At 59.1% G+C, this 26,014-nt stretch overlaps 1 protein-coding gene across 2 annotated transcripts in view; it reads right to left on the bottom strand.

Moving 5' to 3' along the window:
- The window catches only part of LOC116863012 (unconventional myosin-XVIIIa), a 29,694-nt gene extending 3,774 nt beyond the window's left edge, over window positions 1–25,920 (bottom strand). Inside the window, exons 1-23 of one of the 2 annotated variants that reach the window (XM_032850485.1) lie at window positions 25,749–25,920; window positions 23,109–23,174; window positions 20,071–20,199; window positions 19,216–19,359; window positions 18,743–18,832; window positions 18,486–18,605; window positions 18,174–18,285; window positions 17,626–17,753; window positions 17,241–17,395; window positions 15,373–15,496; window positions 15,078–15,278; window positions 14,388–14,498; window positions 13,784–13,888; window positions 13,332–13,478; window positions 12,837–12,950; window positions 11,396–11,512; window positions 11,145–11,228; window positions 10,575–10,712; window positions 8,079–8,264; window positions 7,614–7,753; window positions 6,736–6,780; window positions 3,392–3,514; window positions 857–2,109 (exon numbers count right to left, since the gene is read on the bottom strand). In XM_032850485.1, coding sequence (XP_032706376.1) covers window positions 864–2,109; window positions 3,392–3,514; window positions 6,736–6,780; window positions 7,614–7,753; window positions 8,079–8,264; window positions 10,575–10,712; window positions 11,145–11,228; window positions 11,396–11,512; window positions 12,837–12,950; window positions 13,332–13,478; window positions 13,784–13,888; window positions 14,388–14,498; window positions 15,078–15,278; window positions 15,373–15,496; window positions 17,241–17,395; window positions 17,626–17,753; window positions 18,174–18,285; window positions 18,486–18,605; window positions 18,743–18,832; window positions 19,216–19,359; window positions 20,071–20,199; window positions 23,109–23,174; window positions 25,749–25,883 — 3,960 coding nt within the window. In that variant the 5' untranslated portion in view covers window positions 25,884–25,920 and the 3' untranslated portion in view covers window positions 857–863. The remainder of the gene's footprint in view (window positions 1–856; window positions 2,110–3,391; window positions 3,515–6,735; window positions 6,781–7,613; window positions 7,754–8,078; window positions 8,265–10,574; window positions 10,713–11,144; window positions 11,229–11,395; window positions 11,513–12,836; window positions 12,951–13,331; window positions 13,479–13,783; window positions 13,889–14,387; window positions 14,499–15,077; window positions 15,279–15,372; window positions 15,497–17,240; window positions 17,396–17,625; window positions 17,754–18,173; window positions 18,286–18,485; window positions 18,606–18,742; window positions 18,833–19,215; window positions 19,360–20,070; window positions 20,200–23,108; window positions 23,175–25,748) is intronic. The other variant, XM_032850486.1, reaches the window with a different exon arrangement.
- Between the last annotated feature and the right edge of the window lie 94 nt (window positions 25,921–26,014).

A 26,014-nucleotide genomic window follows, 5' to 3' on the forward strand; every position in this document is an offset into this window, starting at 1 on the left:
CAGGAGAGCCAGGAGGGGTCTGTCAGTCAGCAGCTGCTAATTTCTATTCACTATTACTTTTTAAGATGCTCTGAGAGGAGGTGCCGCCCATGTGTGGGCTTCAGGTGGGAGGGCTGGGGAGGGAGTCAGGCACCTCGGGGTGTGATGTAGGGTGTGGTACTGTGGGGGCTGTGGCCCTGGGGAGCCTTGCACTCTGAGGCTTGAGATGTGTGCCAGGGAGGAAGGTGGCTTTGCAGGGCAGGGGAAAGCCGAGCCAGAAGGCCTCAAAATAGATGACGGCCACTAGCGCACCAACTCACCCTCGGGAGGGAAGCGAGAGCCCTTTCCCAAGACCAGCCTGTTGGGGGGCATCAGTGCTGCCAGGCACGCGCACCAAACCTGTCATCCCCGTGCTCTGCCCCGGGCTGTGTGGAGGAGCGATCAAGGGCAAATTGAGCAGCCTCCATTCAGATCCCAGCAACATCACTTCCCAGCTGTGTGACCTGTGACTGTGGCAAGTGACTTCACTTCCTCGAGCCTCGGTTTTCTCTCCTGTAAAGTGGAGCTCATCCGGACTTGGTTATGGAGTTAGCACGAGGATTAGGTGCACACAGTGTGGTGAGTATCTGGGGGGGCCCTGGCCCTCAGCAGGGACTTAATAAGTGTGAGTGACTGTCCTCTGCAGGATCAGTCTGGGGGGCACAGGGCTCAGGATGACTAACCAGCCCTACTCTCCAAGGTGGGAGCCAGAAGGCTCCCTGAGGCCAGGTGTGCCCAACGGGAGCGAAGCAGAGGCCTCTGTGCGGGCGGGCGAGGTGGGGGCATGTTAGTTCACACCGAGCGGCACACTCCATGCCCCACGCCAGCTGCCACCTACTGCTGCGCTAGTCGCTCTCGGGCCGGTACAGGTACCGCATCATCAGGCTGTCCACCTCCTTCTTGCGCTTCTTCTCCTCCTTCCGAGACTGCCGGGACTGCCGGCCCGCGGCCTCCTCGTCTTCGGCAGCGGGGCCCTTCTTCACGCTCGAGCGGCTGTGGCCTGACACCGTAGAGCCGCTGGAGCTGGACGAGGACTCCGACTCGGTCTCCGTTCTCTTTCTCCTCGATCTGGATTTCTTCTTGCCCTTGCGCGAGCGCCCCTTCTTCCGCCGTCTGGGCTCCGAGGAGTCCTCGGAGCTGGAGCTGGAGCGGGAGCTTCTGCGTCTCCGGCTCCGGCCCTTGTGGCTGCTGCGGGAGTGGGAGACGTCAGCAGCGGAGGCCGAGCGGCGGATGCCGGCCGCCCGCGCTGGGAGGTCCACCTGGGCGCTGCGGACGCTTTGGATGCTCTTCCGGTCATCCTCCTCAGAGTCGGGCTCCAGGCTGCTCCTCTGGAACGGGCCGGGTTTGAAGCTTAAGACCTCGTTGATGGCAGCCTCCAGGTCAGGGTCCAGGTAGGAGTGCCGGCTGACGGGGTGGATGCCAGCGCCAAGGGGCTCATCCGTGGCCGAGGCTGAGACACGAGGCCGTGGTGGCACCGAAAGACTGCGGGCCAGCGACGGATGGCTATACTGGGAGTGGGCCTCGCTCAAGGCCACACTAGCTTCGTCGTCCCACGCATCCAGGCAGCTCTGGCCCAGAGACAGGCGGGAATCCGGGCTGTCCCGGCCCCGGCCCGAGGCGCGGCTCAAGGAAGGACTGAGGGTCCTGGACAGGGTATCCAGCCGGGAGGTGCTGCGCCGGGAGATGGGGGAGCCCGAGAGCGAGAAGCTCATGGACGAGCGGGCCCCATCCTCACCGGAGCCACGCCGTGTGGCTGAGGAGGCCCGGCTGGTGGGAGCAGAGACTGTGGAGGCCCGGTCAAAGTCTGAGCCCCACCGCTTCTCCAGCCCCCGGCCTGGGCGGCTCAGGGCTTCGGAGACGATGGAGCCGCACTCGTCTGGCTCCTCCCTGGGGCCCATGCGGGTCTTCCGGGGCGGCCTCTCCGGGGAGGCCGCCCGCTCGCTCAGGGTGGTGAAGAGCGAGTCCTCATCCCCGGTGCCCGCGATGGAGTCCTTCAGGGTGAGCCGCTTCCGGTAGCTCAGGGAGCTCAGTGCCGAGGCCGGCCTCTCCTCCACCCCCTTGCCCTCTTTGCCAGAGGTGTTGAGGGCCGTTCTAGGCGAGGGAGGTGAGGCCGGGAAGAGAGAACCAGCAGTGGATTAGAAGCAGCACAGATGGAATAAGAGAGGGAGAGAGAGAAAGAGAGAGAGGGAGAGGAGCCTGCATGAAACCCAGAGAATAAAGACACAGGGGGAGGGAGGAGACAGGAGGCAAAGGGAGCCACCAGCAGCACCCCAGCAAAGTGGCAGTGAGAGCATTGGAGGAAATGAAGCAAAATAATTTGCGTCAGTGAAAATAGCTTCATGGAGAATGTCATGTAAATTAGACCATTGTTCTATTTCATCACTTTTCCCCCTCTAAAACGTTTAGTTCAATTTATTTCATTGTCAACTACCTGGAGCCTTGTGCCGCGCAGTGGTGAACGGCAGTGGGGCGGGGAAGGCGGCATTATCTGCCACAACGAAATGTTGTTTGGCTGAATAAATTAAACCAATTAGAGGGGGCCGCTGGGTGCTGGTAGTGAGGGGCTGGACTTGGGAAGGGGCCTCAGGGGAGTGGGAGGAGGGGGGCGGGATTACTTGTCAACCCAGCCTGCCTGCTGACTCTGGGAAGGGGGTGGGGATCAGGATGGCTCTGAGTTGGGGAGAAACTGTGAGGCAGGGGAACCAGCAGGAGGCACTGGCACAGGGGACAGAGGATTACCCTTCCTGCTGCCATGCTGGCTGGGAAGTGAGGGATGGGGACTGGGGAGCTGGATTCCAGGGGGAGCTGTCTGTGTGATCAGAAGACTGACTTGGCTGGACAAGATGGGAAGGCGTTCCTCCAGTGGACTGGTGTGAGCAGGAAGCATGGGGGCGAGGTGGGGAGGGGACATGGTGAAAAGATCAGAGGAAGGAGAGAATGGGGACAGGAAGAGAAATGTGGCTGTGATAAGCAAGTCAGGGGAACTGGTGCCTTTTCTGCTGCTAGTCCTGTTAAGATTTCAGAGATCCAGAGCTGGCCTGAGACAGTCCTGTTGAGGGTCATGGGGTCCAGACACTCCTTATGCCCCATTCCCATCTTGATTCTGGGGCCCAAACTTTCTGGTGGTTCAACCACTATTTGTTGAATGAATAAATGGGGATTAAGTCAAACCTACAGCAAACCAAAGGCCTGAGCCTGGTAGGAAACCGTTACCTAGGAAACACAAGGGTGCAGAGACCCCGAGCCCCGTGTACATGTGCTGGGCAAGAGAGGCCGGTACCAGAGGCCTGGCCCCTCCGGGACCGAGGCACTGCTCCTTTATCCTTGGCTTAGGAGGTGGCTCTTCCCTCCCAGCTCAAGGCCATGTATTCACCTGGAACTCTTCAAGCTGCCATCATCAGAAGCTGCCTTGGAAGGCCCCTTGTTTTTCGACAACCACGACTTGACCCCGTCGACGCGGTCCTCCAGCTCCGAGTCCACATCTGAGTCCCCCTCACTGTGGGATGAGGAGCAGAAAGGTAGGAGAGACTGGGAAGGGCTAAGCCGCGGCCCAGTGGGGAGCGCTGATGGGGCCCCGGGTCGGCCCGGGGTAGGGGGGCATGCACATCAGTGAGTCAGGGAGCAGAACGGGGAGGTTAGATGGGGAGCCCCATTCACGAGGACCCTGCCCCGCTCAGCAGGCCACACTCAGGACAGCCACCAAGAGGACCCTGAGGAGCATGGAGGACCTCCCATTCTACTTGTGGAGACAGAATGCTATTGAGCCAAACACTTCCAGTGAGGATGACAGGGAAACTGTCCATTTATGAGTTCCAGCTAAACGGCCACTGGTTAAAAAGATGAGTCCGAGGCCCTGTAGCTACTCACTGAGGCCTATTCTGTTTCTTGTCTGCCCCCTCCCAGAAATGTGGCCACAGCTGCGGCCATTTCCCACGCCTTCACCGTGAGAGCCAGATTGCAGGCCACGGGTGGGGAAGAGAAAGGCATCATTATGCCTTCAGGTTAGCTTGAACTGGACACCTCCAGGCTCGGCTGATGGTGACGCACCTGAGCGGGAAGGTCCAGATCTCAGACCCACCCTGTGACGTCCCTGACCCTTAGGAAACAGACAGGGATGAGGAGGGCGCATCCGCCATTTCCCGAGGTGCTGGCAACAGCTCTGGGATTCAAACTGTGTCCTGGAGATCCACCTGAGCCCTCAGATAGTCCCAGACAATGGGTCTGTTTATCCAAGTCTCCTCCTCCCTCCCTCAGGCAGCCTCCTGCTCTCGCTTCCCAGTTGTGCATCTCCCCAAGCCAGCCTGAGCCCTCTCTACTGGCAGAAAAGCCCAAAGGAGTGAGAATTGGAGGCTGGAGTCACGGCAACTCCTTTACAAAGCAGCGGGGGCTTAGGACGGCTTCTGATAATGTTCTAGAATTCTGCAAAATGTCTGCTCCCACATTCCCCTGCTATGGAGATGCTAAGGATTTCTCCTTGATATAAATTTCCTTTCATCTGTGTCAACAGGAGCAGCCCCATTCCTGAATTATGTTCTTGAATAAACAGCCACACAGGCACGCGTACGTGTTTGTGCACGCAAGTGTGTTCTCTGTCTCTCTCTCTCTCACACACACACACACACACACACACACAGAGGAAACTGCCAGACTCCATTCTGGAGACTGTGAGAGAGCATGACCCATTGGGAGGGGAACAAAGAGTCATATTTTATGGCCTTCCATCAAAAACAGAATTATAACAAAGATGAGGCTGGCTGATACCCCGGGTAAACAGGAGTTTAGCAGACAGCCCTGAAACCACTAATGCAAGCCCCGTGCCTGTCCGAGCCCAGCAGATTTACTATGGTGCACAGGCCCCACGGAACACCAGCACCACCTGATTTATACACCCACGCAAAAAAACCTCCTTCTCCGGCTTCAGAACCCGTAATTTATCACCACTGTTTATAACCATATTGATTGCCTTTAGAAAGGAGGTTCTGTGTGCATCGCAAAATCTATGTCTACATGTTAAAAGTGTTTCTGTATAAATCTCCCTTAATACTGCACTGTTTACTGCTTTCATTAAGGTTATGGCAATAACAACTGTATCTCTAAGTAAATCGAAACATTATTTTTCTGCCCGCTTTACTCGCTCGCTCGATAACTTGGCGCTGGGGCCCAGAGCAGCTGAGCACTGAGCCACACCACCTCGGCCAGCAGTGGGACCGTGGCGAGGCCTGCACGCCCCAGCGCGCCTGCGTGAGTGCACACCGGGTGTGTGCATGTGTGCCCCTGCCTGGCAATGGTTTAGAAGATGATCTTAAATGCGCATTTTATCAGCCCTCGAAGCTCCTCCAGCCCAAGGATGGCAGGACTGGAACACACAGGGGACAGGCAGCCATGGACCCAGAATACAAATTCTCCTCCTTCCCTTCAGAGCAGCAAATGGGTGGAGACGCCGCCCGGCCTGCCCTCACCTTCCCTTTAGTGTCAAGCCTATAGATGATGTTTAGGCTCTTTTCCTTAAATAATCAGGCCCGTGAACAAACTCCAGGGGCAGGCGGGCTCAGGGGGCAGTTGAAATTTTAAATGGTCGGAATTAAACCCCGAGTCAAATACAATTTATGTCCAGGCTCATGTGCTATTAGTTAACTGGGAGCCAAATCGCGGGGGAACAAACAAACGGAGACAGGATGGCGGGGGATATTAATTGTGTGTGACAACCGGGCTCCAGCGGCCCTCTATCACTGTTACACACTATTACATTTATCATTAGCGCTCACGGACTCCTGGGCGCCGCCGCCAGCACATCCCGGCCAGGGGAGGAGGCCTGCCAGGCAAGAGAGAGTCAGGGGAGGAAAGCCAATGCCACGGTAAAAAAAAAAAAAAAAAAAAAAAACCACCTCCGAACAAACAGCCCTGATGAATTTGACAGAGGATCACTCTGATCGGCCTCAAGGCCCGCGCGTCTGCTCCCACCATCCCGCTACCACTCAGAAAGCAGGAATCGGAGGGTGAGGGCGGATCTCCTGGGGTTCCCATCACCTGACAGGAAGCACCATCGCAAACGCCTGGGGGTGGGGGGACCCTCCTCTGCCCAAGGTGCCTGCAGGGAGCAAGGTGAACACATCTGGCTGGGTTCCCTTCTCTTGCCATGGGGAAGCAGCCCGTGAGGAGCTGGCTGGATGCCTTCTCCAAATAAGAAACTGCTAGACGTCGCCCCACACCTCGTACCCTTGTCTGCCACAGGGAGGTGGTGGGCCCTTCCAAAATGAAACCTACCCACTTTTTTTGGGGGTGGAACAGGCTCCAAAGGAGCCCCAGGGTGTGGACCAGTCCAGCCCAATCAGATTTTCACTCAGTGAAATAGGCCGGGGAGGCAGCTACACCTGCTTTCTGGAGGAGGAGAAGGCCGGAGCTCAGGAAGGCAGACTGAGGCTGAACACTCTTTTCTGTGGGAGCCCCCCATCCTGCCCATCCAGGCTGTAAACCTTCCTGGGGGAGTTTGCCTCGTGGCCTGTCCTCTACCCCCAAGGCAGGTCCGGCCCCTCGCCTCGCCTCGCCTCGCCTCGCCTCAGGACAGAGTCAGCAGTGTTAGCGTGAGGCCAGCTTGGAGGAGGTGTGAGAGGCTGTGTCCACGTGCGGCATGCAGCAGGGGCCCTGGGTGGGGAGCCAGTGTTAGGGGCGGTTAGACACCACGGGAGAGGCAGAGAGCGCGTGCGCTCCAGTCCTCACGGTTTATTCTTTCTTTTCTGATACTTTGTCACCATGTCCTGCAAACTGGAAACAGAAAGAAAATGGTGGGCAAGGGAGATCACAAGGGAGCAAACCAAGGTGGACCTCTCCACTGATGACCCCTTTTTCTTCAGCAAGAGATGCCTCTGACTGGTGGAGACCAGTTGGGGGGCGGGGTGAGTGACAGTGCTCACTCGCTGCTGTCCTCAGAAGGAGGTCTAGGTTGCCCTGGGGCACCGTTCTCCTGCTGTGGAAAGGAGCAGGCTCCCTCTGCCTGCAGGACCGGGCACCAGCGCTCACCAGGGAAGGGGGCAGGTCTGGGGGCCAGGGTTCTGCCCAAAGGCAGCCTTGGGAGCTTCTCCAGGGCCTGACCCCCACCCTGCAGAGCTGGTTCTACCTGCCTTGTGCTTCTTCGTCAGCCTGACTACAAATCTCTCTCTCTCTCTCGCTCCTGAACCATTCCCTGGGTGGGTTTTATGAGAGAAAATCTCTGGCACGGTAACAAGGCACCACAGGCCTTAAATCTCTGCTCTCTCCAGAGTGGGGCAGGCACCATCGGAAATGCAGCTAAACGGGGGAATAACTCATCGAGGACAGGCAGAGAACGGGAGCCAGGTTCCCGGGAGGCCCGGGGAGGGAGCACGGGGTGTGGCGGGGGGGGCGGGGAGAGGGCGGATGTCTCACCCAGGTGGCACCCGTCCTGCCTTCAGTCGCTACAGGATGGGGTCCGTGCTGGGGTCTGGCGATGCGGGGAAGGTGGGCTGGTGACTCAGTGATAGGGAGACAGAGGTGGCAGCTGTTCTACCTTGTGGCCTGATCCAGAGGTGGTCAGAGGGCCTTGGGGCGGGCCGCTGCTGCTGCCACAGAGGCCCCCTCACCTGGTGATGAGGTCCTCATTCTCGTCGCTCTCCATCTCATCTTCGATGGCGGCCTGTAGGTCCCCAATGCGCTTGAATGCCAGTTTTAGATCGGCCTGCAGGCTCTGGTTAGCCGCCTCTAGGCTCTCCAGATCCATCTCCTAAGAGGCAGAGTGGGCAGTCCAGTTCACCGGGAGGGCTAGTCTCTCATCCAGGTGCTCCAGAAAAAGCCCGCTTTAAGTCTCTCCTAGCTAGGCATGAGCTCCGCAGACTGGGTTCGCCTGACGGACACTGGGGTACCCCACCCTTGGCTCCCTAGCCTGCCTTTGGGACTTCCTGGACTGTCTCCTTGACATGTTCCTCCTCCTCCCAATGATCTCAACTCCGGTTTCTTTATGGCCCACCCCCACCCGCCTGGGGGGATGTGTGTGCATATAGCCACTCAGCCAGCCTTGCGCTTAGGGCCCTGTGGGTGGGGTGCATTACCAGTTCGTGCTTCTTGCGGCTTGCCTCAGCCTCCTTCCTGGCGAGCTCGCCCATCTCCTCCTTGGTGTCCCGGAGCTGCCGCTGGAGTCTCTTATTCTGCTCCTTTTCCCGGTTCTCAGCGGCAGTGCGCTGGTCACGCTCCTCCGTCAGCTTCTCCATGTTCTCCTTGAGCCGGCTGGCCAGGCTCTAGACAGGGAGGCGGGGAAGACAGGCCCATCAGCTAGGCCGGGACACATCAGCTAGTGGCTCTGGCTCTGAGCTCCAGAGTCCAGAGGACTGGAATCCGGCTCTGGCACCACCACTCACCGGTAGGTGGGCAGGAACTAAAGCCCTCTGAAGAGGCTTCCTTTGCCTTTCTGTAAAATGGGAGGATAACAACTACTTCCTCAGGGCCTTTTTTTTTTTTTTTTTGTAAGGTTTTATTTATTCATTTGAGAGAGAGAGAAAACAAGCAGTGGGGGGAGGGGCAGAGGGGGTTAGAGAGAGAGAGAAGCATACTCCCTGCTGAGCAGAGCCCCACACAGGGCCCGATCCCAGGACCCCAGGATCATGACCTGAGCCAAAGGCAGATGCTTAACCGACTGAGCCACTCAGGAGCCCATCCCTCAGGGTCTTTTAAAGACTGAATAAGGTCAGGTACGTGAAGGTGACTGGGACGATGAAAGGTGCCATCACGGTCACCATCACCATCATCATTGTTACTCCCATGGCTGGAGCAGTGCCCTGGCTAGAGCCTGGGCCTACCCATCCTGACGCCAAGTTTGGGGCCTCCACTGTCAGCCCCACTTCCCTCAGAGACCCTGAACCCAGCAGCTCTGGAAGCTACATCTCTTACTTGGAGGTAAATGGTTCGCTGAGAGTTCCTGGATTAGGAGACTAAAGAGTCATCAGATTCTAAGCACACAGCCATCCCTCTTCTTCCAGAAACATGGAATACATTTTTCCTTACCAGGTCGTAGGCAAAAAAATGACCTAGAGGCTGGGGTAGGGTGTGAGGGAAGGACCTGCTTTGGGTTTGACCACCGACTGGCTGTGGGATCTCTACCTCGGGGCCCCCCAGCCTCTGTGTCGCTAAGATAATGGCACTAGACTATGCCATCTCTAAGGGCCATTTGTATTTAAGATCCTGTGTGTCTCAGGGACAATACTGCCTTTCCGGGCAGAAGGGATACAGAGACAGGGCTGAGGAAAGGGTCTGAGGCCCAAAAGAAAAGGAGACAAGTGCACAGATCTGCCCCAGAGCCACCAGACCAATGGCTTCTTCAGCCCCTCGACAGCTCTGTGACCAAAGGCAAACTCCTTACCCCTTCCTGCATGCAAAATGGGGATGGAAATATAGATTACTGATCATTCCGGGTTGTGGTGGGCAGAACAGGAACATGACTAAGCCTCCCAACTCTCCCTGGCTCTCCTGAGGACTGGGACTTTGTCTTGGGAGGTTCTGCCGTATTCTCTTCCCACGTCAAGGGGATGAATGCCCTCTCAATGCCCACTGCCAGCCCCATGGTCGCCTCTTCCCATCCCTACCCTCGTGCCTGCTCCACGGCCCCAGGGGCTGCTGGGGAGGAGGCAGGGACACTCCTCAGCGCGCACACCCATGAACACAGTTCTCACGGAGAGCTGCCGGTGCTTAGACACGCGTACAAGCTCGAGTGGGAGGAGAACTTAAAAACAGGGCGAGAGAAGCATTCACTGGAGACAATTCTGCCTGCCTTGTGCTTCCTACCTGCTCTACCGGAGAGGGCGGGGCTGGGCGGGCTGGTTTCAGGGGCCTGGAAGCTAGAGGACTGCATGTGGAGCACAGAGATTGCCCGTGAAAAGGAAGAGCGAGACAGAGCAGAAGAGGGGCGAGCAGGAACGGGAGAAGGGTCGAAGGCAAGAATGAGGAGCAGAGGGAGGGGAGGGAGGGGACAGGGAGAAAGGAAGGAGCGAGGAGTGGGTGAGAAGACATACAAAGGGACGGGAAAGAAGGGGGCAGACATGGAGACAAGCAAAGAGAGAGGAGAAAAAGCAGAGACAGGAAGGGTGGGAAGAACTGAGGGAAAAAGGCAATAAAAATGGGAAGGGAGAGAGAGTGTGTGCGCGGTGAGATGAGAGAACAGACTTCAGCCCTCACAGAAGTGGCGGCATCCACTGCATATTTATGACCCTGCCGGAGAGCGGAGAGCGAGTGAGGGGACCGGCGGGGGGAGCTCATGGTGGAGGAAAATATGAAGACAAAAAGCTAAGCTGCTCTGGTCCCTTGGCAGAAAGCAAGCACGGAAACAGAATGTAAAGCAGGCTGGTTCCGCGGTGCCCAGAGAGCAGGAGGGGCAGGCGGCGGGCGGGTGGGAGGGTGGGGGGCAGACACCCGCCCCGTCAGCTGGCCTGGCAGCCTGGCAGGGGCCTCCGAGGAGCAGCCGTGGCCTGCCCAGGGCTGCTGAGCATGCGTGGCTCCAGCCGCCGAGGCCGCCCGGCCCTGCTCTGGGCCGTGGGCCAGGATGGGGGTGCACCCACCTCCAGCCTCTTCACTTGGGTCCTCTCGAACTCCAGGCGGGTCTCCAGCTCTCGGATCTTAGCTTCCTGCCTGCTCACCAGGGACTTGTCCACCATGGATTGTTCTAGGAACTCCACTTGGCTCTGGAGGGCTTGGAGCTGGGGGCAGGGGCAGGAAGAGAAGCAGGAACTGAGCCCTGAAGGGAGGGCGCAGAGTCTGGACCCAGCACGATCACCATGGTGACCAGAAGGCTGAGGGAGGGAGGGATGGGTACCCAGGGGACGGGGAAGGATGGGGCCCTGAGCCAGAGGCATGCCCCACCTGGCCCAATGCTGACAGATTTTGCTCTTTGGAGAGAAAGGGAAAAGCCAAGGACCGGAGAGGGAATAGAGATGTGAAGTAAGGCAGCTGAAGCCAAAATGTCTACTACGGTGTTATGGCTCCCGGCCTAGGCCTCCACACGCATAGACACTGCTCCGTGGATTCCTGATGAGCAGGAGGAGCGTCTGTTATACTGTGAGCTTGGGGGCTTGTCCGCACATACAGCCACCCTGCACCCTCTTTCTACCAAGGGAGACCCTAGTCCCCACCTTCTCCTGCAGCTCCTGCTTCTCCTTGTTGGCTTCTTCTAGCTGGGCCTGGAGATCGTTCATCTGCGCTAAGTCCCGCGAGGCCTGGGAAAAAGGAGTGAGCATTGATGTGGGCTGCCCTGGGGACACAAACCCCAGTTCGCCACACGCCAGGTACAGGGCTGGGGCCCACTCCCAAGACAAGAGGCGTGTGGGGCCCTTGGAAGAGGACCACGGGGACGGCGTCTGTGGGCAGGGGCGTGGTGGGGCACCTGAGCCACGGCTGCCTTGTGCTTCTTCATTAGCTCGTTCAGGTCCTCCTGGTCCTCCTCCAGCCGGCTCTGGATCTCATTCTTCTCACGCTGAAGGCGGCTCAGCTGCTCCTCCAGCTGGAAGGAGGCAAGACCGATCAGAGGGCATCGGGCCTCAGCGCCTAATGGCGCCTGGTGGAAAGTCTGAGCTTCCCCACGCTGTCTCCAATGGGGCGGGGGTGACGATGCGGCCGGGCCGGCCAGGGGGGCAGGGTCCAGACCCAGGGGTGCTCAGGGAGCAGACGAAAGGCTGTCTTCGCGGCACAGGCGGACCCTGGGCTAAATGACAGCTGCTTCCTGGCAGCTCCTGAAGGCTAATGAGAAGGCAGAAAAGGTCTGCACAGAACAAACGACCCATCATCCTGGCCCTAGCAGTCCGTGCCCTAACCTGCACGCACTCTGCCCCCTGCAGGCCTCAGGGAAGGACCCCTCGAATGTGCGAGGGTCCCTTGGCTTGGATTCTCATCTCCCCTGGGATGGCCTGCTCCGGGGCCCTCCAGCCCCACAGTCAGTCCACTCCTGGGGGGAGGGAAGCAGACAGCCAACAGCAGCTTCAGGAAATGAATGAATCTATTAGCCTGTAATTCCAAACCAAAATGACTGCGTTGGCTCCTTCTCGGCCCCATCCATCTTGTTACCGGGCTGCGGGGAGCTGGGGAAGCCTCCGCCAAGAAATTTATTAACTCAGATTTAAATAAAATGGTAATTTTATAACAGCCCTTTTTTAACACAATTAAAGAATTTGAATTACTCACCTGAAAACTGCTGAGGAGCACAAATGTCACAGAGATAAATCAAGCCCGGGAGACTGGCATCCCTCAACAGACGGGTGACCAGATGGGGGGGGTCTGTGGAGCCCAGAGCCAAGCCCAGCCTCCCCGCTGCCCCATTCCCTGCCCAAGGAGGTACTGGTGCCCGTATCCCGGTAATGCATTCCCGGCCAACGGATGGGCCGTAGGAGAGGTAGGGAATTAAAAGGGAAGCATTAAATAAGAGCTCTAATTAGCTGCCGCTTGGGCTTGTCAGGGGGTTGGCCAGGGGAAGGGGAGGGAACCAGAGCCATCCCATCCTCTTATCGGTGCTTCGGCTGATCTCCAGGCACCTGTTTACATCCCTTAGCCACATTAGCTGCCTTTATTTATGGTGTCGGGGCCTGTGGCCAAGCTCCCACAGGCAGGTGGTTAAACATGGAGATGGGCCCTTGCTGGCTCCCTCTTCCACCTCACCCCCCCTCCTGGGCCTGTGCTCTGAGTGGGGAGAGGCAAAGGAGGGGAGGCCCGCTCTCCCTGCAGAAAGCCCTGGCGTCAAGGAATCGGGCAGGGGAAGGGCCCCCGTCTGTCCCCACTCAACTCTCCCTCAGCCACCCCTGCCCCCAGCCCAGCCCACACCCCCTGCTCCTCACCGCCGTCTTGGCTTTGGCGATGTCATCAATCTGCAGGTGCAGGTCTTCGATCTCCACCTCCATGGCCTTCCTCGCTTTCACGGCTGCGGCGCAGGTGAACTCGGACTCCTCCAGCTGGACACAGGGCCATCCCCACCCCAGGGAGAGATTTCAGCCAGGCCTCAGGGGCAGGAGGGCTGGACAGGGTTGGCGGGGGGGCTTGCAGGGGAGAAGGAGCCCAGCCCTGGCCTGTTGGGCCAGCTCGCACGGGTGTCTCCCAGGGCAGGGATGGCAGGTGTGGGGACCCATTCACGCCATCCTGGGGCTTGGCGGTCATGCTATCTGGTACACACAGATCCTAGGAGTCTACAGCTATGAGTGGCTTCTCCCCCTCCCATTACCTTCCTTCTCAAGGACTCAAGAATCCCTGGCAGGGGAAGGGAGGGAGAGAAAGAACTAAAATCATAGGCGTGCTATTGCCCCTTGGAGCTGACCACCCCCTCTCTGTCCAGACACCTGGTTCTTCAGCTGGGCGATCTCCCTCTTGCTTGGGGCGTTGTTCTTCAGGTGGTCCAGCATGATCTGGGCATCCGCCAGCAGGGCCTTGGTGCGCTTCAGGTCCTTCCGGAGCCGCTTCTCGGACTCCAGGTCCCTCTGGCTCACCTGGGCGCACAGCAGGAGCTGGGGCTCTGGCCTCCCCCACAGAGCCTCTTCCTGTCTCCCCCACGCACAATCTTCACGCCTGCCCTTATTCTAGAGCCCCCCGAACACGCAACAATGGAGGACGTGCCGGGCTCAGGCTAGCCGGTGAGAGAAGCCAGGGTGGGCTCTGCGTGGTAACCACCCCATTCTCCATGTGCTGACAGTGGGCTCCACAGAGCCTGCCCCCCACTCCCGCCCCCTGCCCAGCTATGTATCCCTGAAAGTCACCTCACTGAGGCCGCGCCCAGCCAGCAGGCTCCGCTCACCTGGTCACTCAGCGTGGTGAGCTTGCTCTCCAGTTCTCGCTTCTCTCGCAGCACCTTCTGCTTATCCTCGTACTCCTCCTCAAGCTGCACTTCCATTTGCTTCAACTGGAGGGCCGTGGGGACAGAGGCCCGGCAGTCCCTTCAGTGTCCGGTGCCAGCCGGGCCCCTTCCCTTCTGGATCCCTCCCCCTCCTCCCCCTATCACTGGGGAAACTGGGAAAACTGTGGGGGAGGCTGAGCAGATCCCAGAGGGGTCAGACCCCGAATTCAAAGTTCCCAGGGTTTCAAAGCAGCCTGGGAGAGGGAGGAGGGATGGCAGGCCGTGCACCGCAGCCCCACGCAGAGTGGAAGGCTTCATTCTAGAGTGGGCAGGCCAGGCCAGCATCGCTGAGTGCCCAGAAAGCAGGGAGCGTGCGTCCCTCAAAGGACCAAGCTTTCTCCATAGTCCCTGAGGGCACACATCCCAGCCAAGGCCAGGATCTCAGGTCCAGAATGGCAATGGATGATAGTGTGGCTCAGGGAGGGAACCAGAAAGCCCCTTACTTTAAAGCAGTGATGGGAGAGGCAGGGTTCGTCCTGGACATGCTGAGTGCCCGCTCCCTTACCTTCTTCTGACATGACTGCCGGGCCTCCTCTACTTCCTCATCCCGACTTTCCACCTCCTTGGAATGGGTCTGTCTCATCCGCTCCATCTCCATCTCTAGACGTAGCTTGGCCTGGAGGTGATTGCAGGGGAGGGAGTGGGGGCGGGGAGGGGAGGGACCGGGTTCCTTTCTGAGCAGCCCCCTACCCCCTGCAGGATGGCTCTCCCTGGGCTCAGGGGCAGGGAGTTTCTCTGCCAGCACTTCCCGGAGCTCCCACCTTGCTCCTGGGGCAGCCGGCTTCCCCAGAGAAGCCAAATCCCCTTACTAGATGTCTGACGCTGGCCCAGAGCAGGCTGCCAGACATGGGGACAGTTGGGCAGCTTTTCCATCTGGCCATCAGGCTCTAGCTCTCTGAACTGACACGGTGGCTCAGTGGCAGGCCGGGTGGGCACGTGGCCTTCTGGCTGCCGGGCATCCTGAACCCCTCAATACTAAAGCTCAATCAAGATTATTCAAAGCAGGACGAAAGCTTAATTATTTTCATACTGTGTCTGGCAAAGATCAGGTGCTCCCTCAGTACTTTGTGAGTAAGGGAACGAAGGACTGACGGCACGTGGGAACTTGCCCTCCCCTGCCACCCCCTCCACCCCAGCTACCCCCTGGGTTAGCTGTGGGAATGGTGGGGCCCCCCTTGGGCAGACTATGCGGCACCTGCTCCAGCATCTGGATGGTCCCCGCCTGCTCATCCAGCTCCTCTTCCTGATCCTTGACCTTGGCCTCCAGGTCCCGGAGCTGTTTCTTGACCTTGGCCAGAGAGGCTTCATCTTTAGACTCTTGGGAAGAAATGTCCTGGAGTTCGGCCTCCAGGGAGACCACCTTCTGGGTGAATCCGGCGATGTCCATGTCTTTTTCCTGGAACGAAAGAGAAGATGAGGCTGGCCTGGGACCAGCTCTTGTCTGGGGGTGGGAGTGGGGACGGGGGACGGACGGTGGGTGGCCCACGCACCTCCAGTTGCTGCTTCAGGCTGAAAGCCTCGGCGAGGAGCGTGTCCTTCTCCCGCTGCAGCTTCTCCCGCTGCAGTTTCTCCCGCTGGGCCTCTTCATGAGCCTGCGAGAGCTCGCTGTCGAACCTGTGAGGAAGCAGGGACGGCCAAGGTGACCCTGCCAGGGCAGGGAAGAGTCTGGGTCTCCATCACCCAGAGGCTGCCAGGAAGCAGGGCCACGGATGCAGACAGGGTGCAAGCAGAGGGGGACTCCTTACACAGCCCAGAAGTGGGAGGCAGCGGTGAGGTGGTACCCAGGCTCACAGGCCATCAAGGCCCAACTGGCCGCCTGCTCTGGGATGGGGAGCATTTCACTGAGGTGGTCTAAAGAGCCCTTATACTAGGTGAGCTGAGGAGGGGCCCACAGACTGCTTCTGGGGAAGCAGTGGACAGGCTGCTCCAGGGAAGAGGGGGACAGGCTCTCCGTTGTTGTCTTAACTTTTTTCTGTTTCCACAGATCAAAGAATGTGGGACCAGGGTGAGGGCAGAGTGGGCTCAGAGATATGTAGAAAGGGACGCCGTTGCCTCATCTAACTCACTTTCCGTGGTTCCATTTGGCCACTCTAGAGTGGCAGTTGGCTCCAGCCCCCACCTCTCAGTGCCAGCCCCTGGCCAGGGCCATGTGGCCCAGCAGTACCCATGTCCCCCCCAGGACCCCATCCCCTGCCAATGGAAGCCAGCTGTCCCACCATGCCCAGCCTGCAGGTGCTGGCCCCTTTCTTGGCTCCTCTACCTCCCAGCCTCCTATTTCCCCGCCCAGTGACTCTAAATAAGGAGCAAATTGCTGAAATTCCTCTTAACACCTTCCCCGAATAGCTAATAAGGTTCGCTTCGAAAATACTGAAAGACTCCCTCCCAACCCAACCCCACATCAAAAAAAAAGGGTAAGCAAATTCCGGGCAGCTCAAATGAAACCTAATAAGTTGCCCAGCAGGGAGTGCGGCGAGTTGGTAACTAGGCCAGGCTGGCACTGCCATGGCGGGGGTGTTTGGGAGAAGGGGTCCCACTAAGGGTGAACCGCCTCTAGTGAATGGGGGGGTGGGTAAAGGCAGAGAGGCACAGTGCTGGGAGGGAGGAATAAGATCTCCCAGCTCCTCTCACCGTTGGCGGGACCCAGCTGGGAGGACAGCAGAGTGCCCAGGAAGCTGAGGGTAACTCAGGGTCACAGGAAGGACTCAGCTCTGCCCTGCTCACCCCCAGGGTCGTGGGTGTGGGGCTGTCCCTTCACAAAGGCACCGGGGGCCTCTGCTGAGAAGCCCTCCCCTGCAGAGGGCAACCAGGCGCTCTTCCCACTCCCTGGGCCCCCCTGCTGTTCCCAGGGTGTGTGGGTCCCCCGGTGTAGCTAATAAAGGCGTCCCATTCCCATCCCCAGCCAGGGAAATTAATTTAGATTGGATCTGATCCTGTGAGGGCTGCCCCCCTCCTTTGTGTCATTACCATAATGAGATGGAAGTGGCACGGTAGTTCAACAACATTAGTCAGGAGAGTGCGTCTGTGTGGCTGAGGCGAGTGAGACGTGGGGAGCTGGGTGGGGGCAAGGGCCAGGGAGGGGCGAAGATGCTTTCTGCACGGGGCCTGGTGGGAGCTTCGTCCTTGCTGGGCCCAGGCAGGGTGACGGGCACACGCTGCAGGGAGCGGGTCCGAGAGCCAAGGCCTGAACAGGCCTTCAGTGGGGACAGGGCCTGAGGGCTCCTCGGAGGTCAGAGAGGCCTGTTCCCATTCTAGGCCAAGGGACCATGCGGCCAAATTCAAGCCCTCCTTCCTTCTCCCTTCCCTGGATGGGGAGGCCCCCAGGAAGTCTCGTGTGTGTCAGGGCAGGAGACCCACCCACCTCCTCTGCTTCTTCTCCAGCTCGTGGTTGCGGACCTGCTGGCCCTCCAGGTGCAGCTTGGTGTCCTGCAGCTCAGCTGTCAGCCGTTGGCACTTCTTCTTCAGTTGCTGCAGGGCCCGCTGGCTCTCGTCGCTGTCTGCCTGCAGGTCCCCGAGCTAGGGTGCGGACGGGGTGCGGGGTCAGCAACCGGGGAGAGGCCCGGAAGTGGAGAAGGGGAGGAGAAGGAGGGGGGCGAGCAAGGGAGAGATCCAGGGATGAGGGATGGAGTCGATTTGCCCTTGGGCGTCTGCAGCCTGAGAGGCTAACCCGCCAACCCCTCCCCAGTGTTCCCAGGGCACCACGCCCCTCCAGGGCCCACGGCCTCCAATCCTACCACCAGCCTCACCCGCCTCTCCAGCTGCCTCTTGTTCTGCTGCTCCACCTCCAGCTTGTCCTCGAACTCCTGCTGGAGCCGCTTCTTGGTGAAGTCCACCTCCCGAACGGCTCGCTCGTACTTCAGGCGCCACTCGCCGCCTGTGGGGGTGGGGCCGACAAGGGAGGACTGGGGTGCTGAGAGTCCCGGACAAGGGGTGGAGGGGGAGAAGGATGGGACGGGGAGGGGCAGCAGGTGGCATTAGCCAGAGGGACTCAGGAAGGTCTCTGGAATGATGGCTTCCCCCCAAGCCGGGGAAAGACTAGAGAGGGTGTGTGGCTGTCTCTCCCAGGGACCCGCAGACCATGGCCCTCGGACCCTGTCCTTATCATGGCTCTCACAGACCTCCACGATAATCCCTTGCGTTTCCTGGCACCTCAACTCTCTTGTCGATTACTGTAGCCTTGGCCCAGCTCCAGGAGGGAGACAGGCCGGGGCCGGGGCTGCCTGGGGGTGGGGGTTGGGGGTGGTATCCGAGCTTGCCATTCAGGCCCCCCTGAGCTCCTGGGCCTCAGACCCACCCGTATCATCATCGTCCACCTCCCCGTTGATCTCTGCTGCCCGGATGAGGCGGGCCTCCATCACCTCCATCTCCATCACCTCCATCTGCTTCTTCAGCGCATCGTACTGGGTCTGCGGAAGGGAGGCCTGTGAGGCTGCCAGCTCAGCCCCTCACCCAGGCCCAGCCAAGACCCCGAGCCATGCAGACCACGGGCACGTGCTTACCCCGGGCGGATAGGGGTGCCGGGCCACCCGTCCCCAGGGGGGAGCAGATGGACGCCAGAGCGCGGTGGTAGCTAGCACGGCGGTCTCCACCCTGGCCCTGTCCTCACCTGCAGCTCCTTCATCTCCTTCTCGGCTCGGAGCCTCTCTGCGGCCTCGGCGTCCAGCAGCTGGGAGGCGGACTCTCCCGTGTTACGTTCATCAGTCAGCTCCGATGTCAGCTCTGAGATCTGGGGTGGGGGGGAGGGAGTCGCCACCAGTTGAAATGCCTGCCTCACTCAGCTAGAACCCTGGGGATGGGGGGGGGCTCCTGGACCTGGCACCCTGCATGGGTGGGCCAGTAGGCCTGGCCCTGGGAGTCACTGACCCGGGTCTCCAGCCGGTCATTGTTGAGCCGAAGCTCATTGCGCTCCTTCTCCACCTTCTCAAGCTTGTTCCGCAGCTGCTGGATCTCTTCCTGGGTGTAGGGAAGAAGGCGGACTGAGCCAGAGGCTCTGTAAGAGGCTGGGGCCTGGAATCTGCACTGTGGGGCTAAATGAGGCTGGTGAAGTTCCAGCCAGGACACGGGGAATAGGGAGCCCCTGCCTCCCAGGGGCTCTGATCCTAGACCCTTCCCCAGATGCTGAGGATGCCCGAGATTTTATACCAAGAGGCTACCCGGCGGCTTAGCCAGCGCTCCGGAGGGATGCCTTCTGTTTGACGGGCATTGTTCAAGGACATTGGCTCTCTGGACTAAATAAAGAGTACTTGGGAGCCCAGGACGAGCTGGCAAGACTTTCTGCCCACATGGGTGAACTAGTCCTGTTCCAAAGAGTAGGCCCTGCCCGAGCCGTTACGTACGTCTTTGTTCCGGATCTGTTCCTCGGACAGCTGTACCTCGATGAGGGGCCGCACGGTGGTAAAGAGTTTCCACCAGGCCCAGTCCTTCACCCCTTTGTTCTTCTTAATGTTCTTCTGCACACAGCGAATGGCCAGGTCCTGGATCTAAGTTGGGGTGACGGTGGCGCACACACAGCTCTCAGTCCCAAGCCCAGCCAGGATCGCCCCTCCCCCTGCCTATCACCAGCACAGCCACAGGGCTGCTCCTCTGGACCCCTTAACCCCAGTTTGAACACTGCCTGTGCCCCCCAACCCCCACTCCCAGCCTCTCCCCGGCCCTCAGAGAGTGGGCGGCCGAGAGCTCGGCCCTGGGAGCACCGCACTGGGCACTAACCGCTCTGGCGTCATTAGGAATAATTTCATCTGCTTTATTTGCTGCCTGATTATTTCCAGCACCCTGGCCTCGATGTGCTATAAAACCTAATCTTGCTGAAACACAAGAGGCGGCGGTGCTGGCTGTTTTATGGACTTGCTAATAAGAAAAGGAGTCACTGACACAGCTCCTTAATCTTCATGGAGCAGCCTAGGAGCCAGAGCCCACCTTCGCCTAGCCACTGCCCCCCACCCCCGCCCCATGACCGGGCCGTGTAGAATCAGCACACTTGCTGGCACCAAGGAGCTGCCCATCCCCCACCCTGGCCCTGGGCATGGTGGCCCTAGGAGGGCCCTGCTTCTTCTCCCCCAGGTGACAATAACTTGTGGTCCCAAGACCAGCCTCTGCTCCAGCACCTTCCCTTGAACCCCCACCCCCACCCCAGGAACTCCACTTCGCTGTCTAGGCCAGGGAGTGGGATGGAGATACCCCAGAAACAGCACCTTTTTCTTCTTGAAGTGCTGGCGGGCCAGGTAGCCCCTGCAGGCCGCCTGGAACAGGGTTAGGTTCCTGCTGGTTTGGTCGTCCCGCTGCTCCTCCAGCCGAGCCAATGTGCCGGCCCGGAAGAACACCTGTGGGGAAGCAGGCCAGACAGAGGCAGGAGATGGGCTGGGGGCGCAGGACACCAGCAGGCCTGGGAGGTGGCCCTCAGCCTCCAGGGAAGAACCGGAAGATCCAAGGGAACAAGAGAGGAGGGAAGGAACAAGGAGAGGCCCCAGGAAGACTAAGGGAAGAGGGCCAGGCCGGGGGCTGGGGAGACTTTTCTGGAAGAGGAGGAGGAAGGTGGGAAATCCAACTTCAAAGAGAGATAAAAGGAGAGGGAGGGCAAAGGGAAGGTATCTGTATCTGGGGCAAGAAGGAAATAAAGCAGCTACAGTCAAATGGGGACAGGATAGCCCTCAGCAACATCCTCTTCCCCCAGGTTTCCTCCCCCCAGGACTGCCAGCAACAATGTCCGTGCCCCCTGTGCCCAGAGCCCACTCAAGGGCCCAACCGCAGGTGCCAGCTGCCTGGGATCAGGCCAAGTAGATGGTGGTGAAAGTGTGTAAGGAGAGAAAGGTCCAGAAGCTGTGCGCAGAGAAAGGGTGGGCCCCCCCACTTGGTCTCCTCTCAGACAGCCTCCTCTTTCATGTGCCAGCATCCCACCCCCACACACACACCCAGGTTTCAGCTCATGAAAACGCCAGGGGGGGTGGGTGGGGGCCGGCCCAATCAAGGGACCTGTCCTACAGGTTTGGGGGCTGGAGGGCAGACAGGAGAGGAACCAGCTGGGCGCCCCCACAGCCAGCATTTCCTCTCCCTCTTTGGTGCTCAGAACTGGGGCTGGGTAAAGTGTTCCCTGCTAAGAGAAGAAGAGGGGGAAAAATATACAGGTGAGCGAAGACTCTGGGATACTCACAGAGGGCAAAAGGACACCTAGGCATGTGCCCACCTCCACCTTGCCCAGAACACAGAAAATTCCCTTCTGTGGGTCAAAGAGCACGGGAAACACTCAGAACCAGTCTGTACAGTATCCCCAGGCCTCCCTTCAGGGGAGAAGTGGAGAGAAGGCCTACACTGCTGAGAAAGGTTTGCCTCTGGCGACTCCACAGAAACCTAGTCCCCTGGGGCTGGCCTAGGAGAAAGCCAGCGTCAGCAAACGCTTGCTTCCCCAAATCCCTGCCCTCGCGCTGGGTGCCCAGGATCTCCCACGGGCCTCAAGCCCTACCTGAGCCTTGATTTCTCACAATGTGTGAGCCTGAGATTCCACCGGGGGTGGGAAATAGCCAAGTCCTGCCCGGAGGCGGACATAGGGGCTCATGGTCAGGGCACATAGCTGGTCTGACTGATGCAGAAGAAAGGAGGCGGAGGGTTAGGGGCTGGAGAGTGGCCCCCCATTCTCACTGCCTCAGGGTGAGATGAGAAAAGATGGCCTCAGGGCTGGGGCGGGGAACCTGAGGCCTTGGTCATGCAGCTCTACCTTAGCGGGGTTAGGAATCCTTTTGAGTACTGGGTGAAAGCTTAGGGCCCTGTCCTTCCCCAACAGACACATCCATACACATTTTACAAATGATACCAGGAGGCCCTCAGGATCCTCTCTCACCCTGCCTGAACCCTCAGGGTCCCATGGGCTCAGACTGTGACCCCGTCCTCCGAAGCAATATGACGAGCTCTCGCCAGCTCGCCAGCTGGTCCGACCACAGCCTAGAGGCCCTGAAATTGCTCTCCCAAGTCAGATGTGAGCAAACATCCCACTTTGCCCCTAATGTCTCTGTGAGCGTGAGTGGGCCCTGGGGCTCGCCCACCTCGGCCTGGCACCTGGGACGAAGCAGTGGGGCTGTGAGGGTAGCTGGGAAGAGGACCAGCCCATGCAGGCCCTCTCCTGCCCAAGACATGCCCTGGAGGAGATGACACCCCCATGCCAGCCAGCAGCAGCCCAGCCTGCAGGCGGGGGGAAGGGGGGCAGGAGACCGCCCAAGACACCGAGAGGCTTTGCTTCAGCCTGGGTCTGCAGGCTTCCCAGGGAGGAAGCTCAGCCAGCAGCTCCCGCGCTGACAGAAAGCCCGGGATGAGAAGTGGAGTCAGGCACAGCAAGAGACCAAAACCAGAAAAATGACACAGAAAGAGCGAGCCCACAGAAGACCTAGAGAACAAGGAAAAAAACGGAAAATGACAGAGCCGGGAGCTGCCAGGGCCAAAAGGAAAAGGGAAAACCAGCGCAGACAGATGCAGACAGGAGATGGGAAAGCAACGGGGCGGGACTGAGACTCAGAAGACAGAACCGAGAGAACAGAGCGGACAAGCGACACCAGGCCTTTTTTGCGAGCATCTGTGTCCCCGCCACACTCCCCATGAGGCACCCTGGGCTCCCCCACTCCCTGCTGACAGGTAAGGAGGTTCGGAACCCCCTCCCGGGCTCCCAAGCGCCCCCCCCCCCCGCCCCGGCCCTGGGAGCACATACGTGGATGCCACCCGTCAGGCCTCCCAGTCTGAGGAGCGAGAGGTGAGCAGGACTCCTGCCCGTGGGAGGGACGCTTGCCTGGCCTTTGGCGTGGAGTGATGTGGCAGACTGGCACCCGGGCGCGGGCGTGCCTGAGTCTTAGACACCACGTTCCATTCAGGTGAGGAACTGGGCTTGTGGGCAGGTGGTGGCAGCACAGCCTCACAGCGTCCTGCTTGCTCTTCTGGGACCCTGGCAGCCCAGGGGGGTGGGGGGGAAGGGGCGGGGGCTCTGGAACTCTCCGCCTGCTGCCTTCCTGCTTTGTCCAGCTTTCCTCCCTTCTGTCTTCCCTACTCCCCACACCGGGACTCAGGCCAAGTTCAGGGCCACCTTCCAACCCACTCCGCCTCCCAACGTCACTGGGGTGTTCAAGGCACCAAATGAGTGGTTATTCAGAGGGAGGGAAGTCAAGTTTGCTGCAGAAGGGGAGGGCCAGCTGTTGGGATAAGGGGACCAGAGAGTGAGGGCTGGGCCCTACTGGCCTCCTGAGCGACCACTCACCCGGCTCAAGCCCATGCAGCAGCTGCTCTTCTCCAGGTCCAAGGACTCCAGAAGCTCCTCCACCGCCTGCAGAGAGAGGCCTCTGTCAGGGAGGCCAAGGGCCTCCCCCCATCTCCGCGTCGGGCTTCCTTGGCCCAGGCACGACTCCTTCCCCGGCTTCTGCTGAGACAATCTGTTAGTCATTCAGCCAACGCCTTTGGTGGGCTTCCACAGAATCAGGCTGTAGCGATTCCTGGGACGTAAGGATGACTAGGAGAGCAGTAAGCTGTCTTGTTGGGGAGTGAGACAAGTGAATTAGTGAAATACACAGAGGAGGAGGCACCGAAGTCAGGCAAGGGATCATGGAAGGCATCCTGGAGGAGGCGAGGTGTAGTTCGTGCTGTCTTCAGTTACAAGGAAGAATTAGCCAAGGTCACGGAGAGGGCATTTCGGGCGGGCGGAGGAACAAGCAAGAGCAAAGGCATGGACGCACAAGGCAGACAATGTACCGAGGAAACCAGGCAGTTCGGGAGGGAAGGGAGTAGGGCGGTTAAGGTACAACTAGAAAGGTGGACAGTAGCCCATGTGCGCTGAGAGGCCCTGGAGGGTTCGGTCAAGCAGGGACACGATCGGATTGGCATTTTCCAGGGATCCCCACTGGCACACGGGGGGAGAATGGATGGAGACCCCTCAGGCACCTACTGGAGGGATTCACAGGAGAGGAGGCTAGAGCATGACCCAGAGGGAAGAGAGAGATGGAAGTGCCGGGCATGTGAAGGAGACAGCGCCTGGCACCTGCAAGTGTGAGGAAGTGGGGCAGGGACACTGCACGGAGGTTTCTGACTTATGTAGCTGAACAGAAAATGGTGCCACTCTCCAACGGAGGAAATGGAAGAGTTAAAGTAGGTTGGGGAGGGGATGGAATCCATGTGGTCTGAACACGTGAGTTTGAGATGCTACAAGGCACACAGGTAGAAAAGTCCAGAAAGCAGCAGATAGAAATGCACAGCTGAGGTTCAGGGGAGAGGCCTGGGCTACAGGTATTGATTTGGGAGTCGTCAATACATATGTGGTAATTGAAGTGATGGGTGTGAATGAGGTTGGCTGGGAAGAGGTTGTAGACTAGAAAGCACAGACGGCCAAGGACAGCGGCTCAAGGAAGAGAGAGACCTTTACTTCAGGGGCAGGTAGAAGAAAGGACGCTTAGAGGGACAAAGGCAAAGCCAGGAATGGCAGCAAAAAAGCTCAGCAGAGAACAGAGTTGTCAAGAGCCAGATGTTGCCAAGAAGCACAGTAAGGTGGCCATTAGCTCTGGCAACATGGAAGGTGGTGGGCGAGAGAAGACCGGGCCCAGGGTGTCAGGGCCGGGTTCCACTAATCTTTCCACTGGGAAGAAAGAGCCAGCGGAGGAGAGGCTGAAGGAACAGGAGAGAGAAAACAGCACGGAGAGAGCGGGCTTTTGAGGATCCCCGGGTAATGGATTCCAAAGCACAGGAGGAAGGGACTGGATGAGGGGAGGGACACCTCTCCCACCGAGACAGGAGGGCACCTGAGGAGAAGTGTACAGAAGGAAAAGGAGCCTTGATTTTATTATCATTTAGAGGCAAGGTCAACTGCTGAGCAGATGACCTGGGAAGGCAGGGTAACAATAGCAGGGAAGGAGCTTGGAACAGGGGCTGGGGAAGGATGGGTCATTATGAAAAACTTGCTGGGCCATGTCAAGGGCCCAGTTGAGGCTGGAGACCATGAACTGGTAGGAGTTCGAGTCCATCTGTTGTATAATTTTCTCCCCTAGCCCTTGGGAACCCCAGACGGAGGAGTGCAGATGCCCAGAGGCTGGCCCTTCAGCGTGGGGGTTGGGCAGGGCAGGTACTGTGGGAGGCATGGGAGAGCTGAGGGTGATGAGGGCCAAGTGACCGGAGGGCTGGAGCAGGATATCGAGACTGAGTGGAAAAGAAAGTCAGAAGGAAATGGACAGAGCAGAGAAAATGCGGTGGGGTCCAGAAGTGAGAGGTCTCAACAGGGTCAAAGAGCAGGTGTCCTGAGACGGGGAGAGAAGTGAGGTGCTCAGGCAGGAGGCTGTGGGCAGGGGAGGCCATGTTGGGATTTAAGATTTCTGAGGTGAAGCATTTCCAGGGGTGACAAGGTCCTGGGTGTAGCTGTGAGTGGGAAGCTGGAATAAAGGTCAGGGGTCAGAGAGAAGGGTGCTGTGGGGTGGGTCATCTACATGTACACCAAGGTCGCCCAGGACACTGGCAGTCCTGGATGGAGAGAAGTTTCCGAGGTGTCTGTGAATGTGGGTCTGTGACTCAGGAGGCAAGGCCCAGGGGCTACCCGGGGTAACACCCAAAACACTAGTTCTTATCTGCCACCTGGGAGACTTGCGTAGATGATGACGAGCTCACTAGAGAGCAGAGACCCCCAACTCTGGCCTCCAAAGAGGGTGGCTCTTCTCCAATCCCTACAGTCCACGCCCCAGGCTACCTTCTCCCGACCGGCACAGCTTGGTGGCCATGGGCCCCTGTTCTGACCCTGGGTGGCCAAAACCAGGAGCCTGAGCAAGGGGCAGCCGGGCTCTTTCAAGGGGACGAGGGGTAGCTGCTCGGAGGGGTCTGGGCAGAAGGAAGGGGGGTCCGGTGGGCTTCTGGGGCCCAGACCTACCCGCCTCTCATCCACCACAATGTAGTTTCGCCCATGTTTCTTGGTCAGGTGTGGGGCCAGGACATCGAAGCGGCGGCGGAACTCAGAGAACACCATGTGGTCCGGGTAACCTAGAAAGAGGGCAGGCTTGTCCATGTCCTGCCTGCTCCTGACACACCAGGTGAATGCTGGCACCCAGGTTGCAGGACAGGACAGTCATCGTAAGGGGCTGAAGCTGCTGGGGGAGGAGAGCCTGGGGCTGGGGCAGGCCTGGGAAAGGAGGGTGG

This window comes from Lontra canadensis, unplaced genomic scaffold, assembly GCF_010015895.1.
Source record: "Lontra canadensis isolate GAN:19392208 unplaced genomic scaffold, GSC_riverotter_1.0 scaffold451, whole genome shotgun sequence".
Lineage (NCBI taxonomy): Eukaryota > Metazoa > Chordata > Mammalia > Carnivora > Mustelidae > Lontra > Lontra canadensis.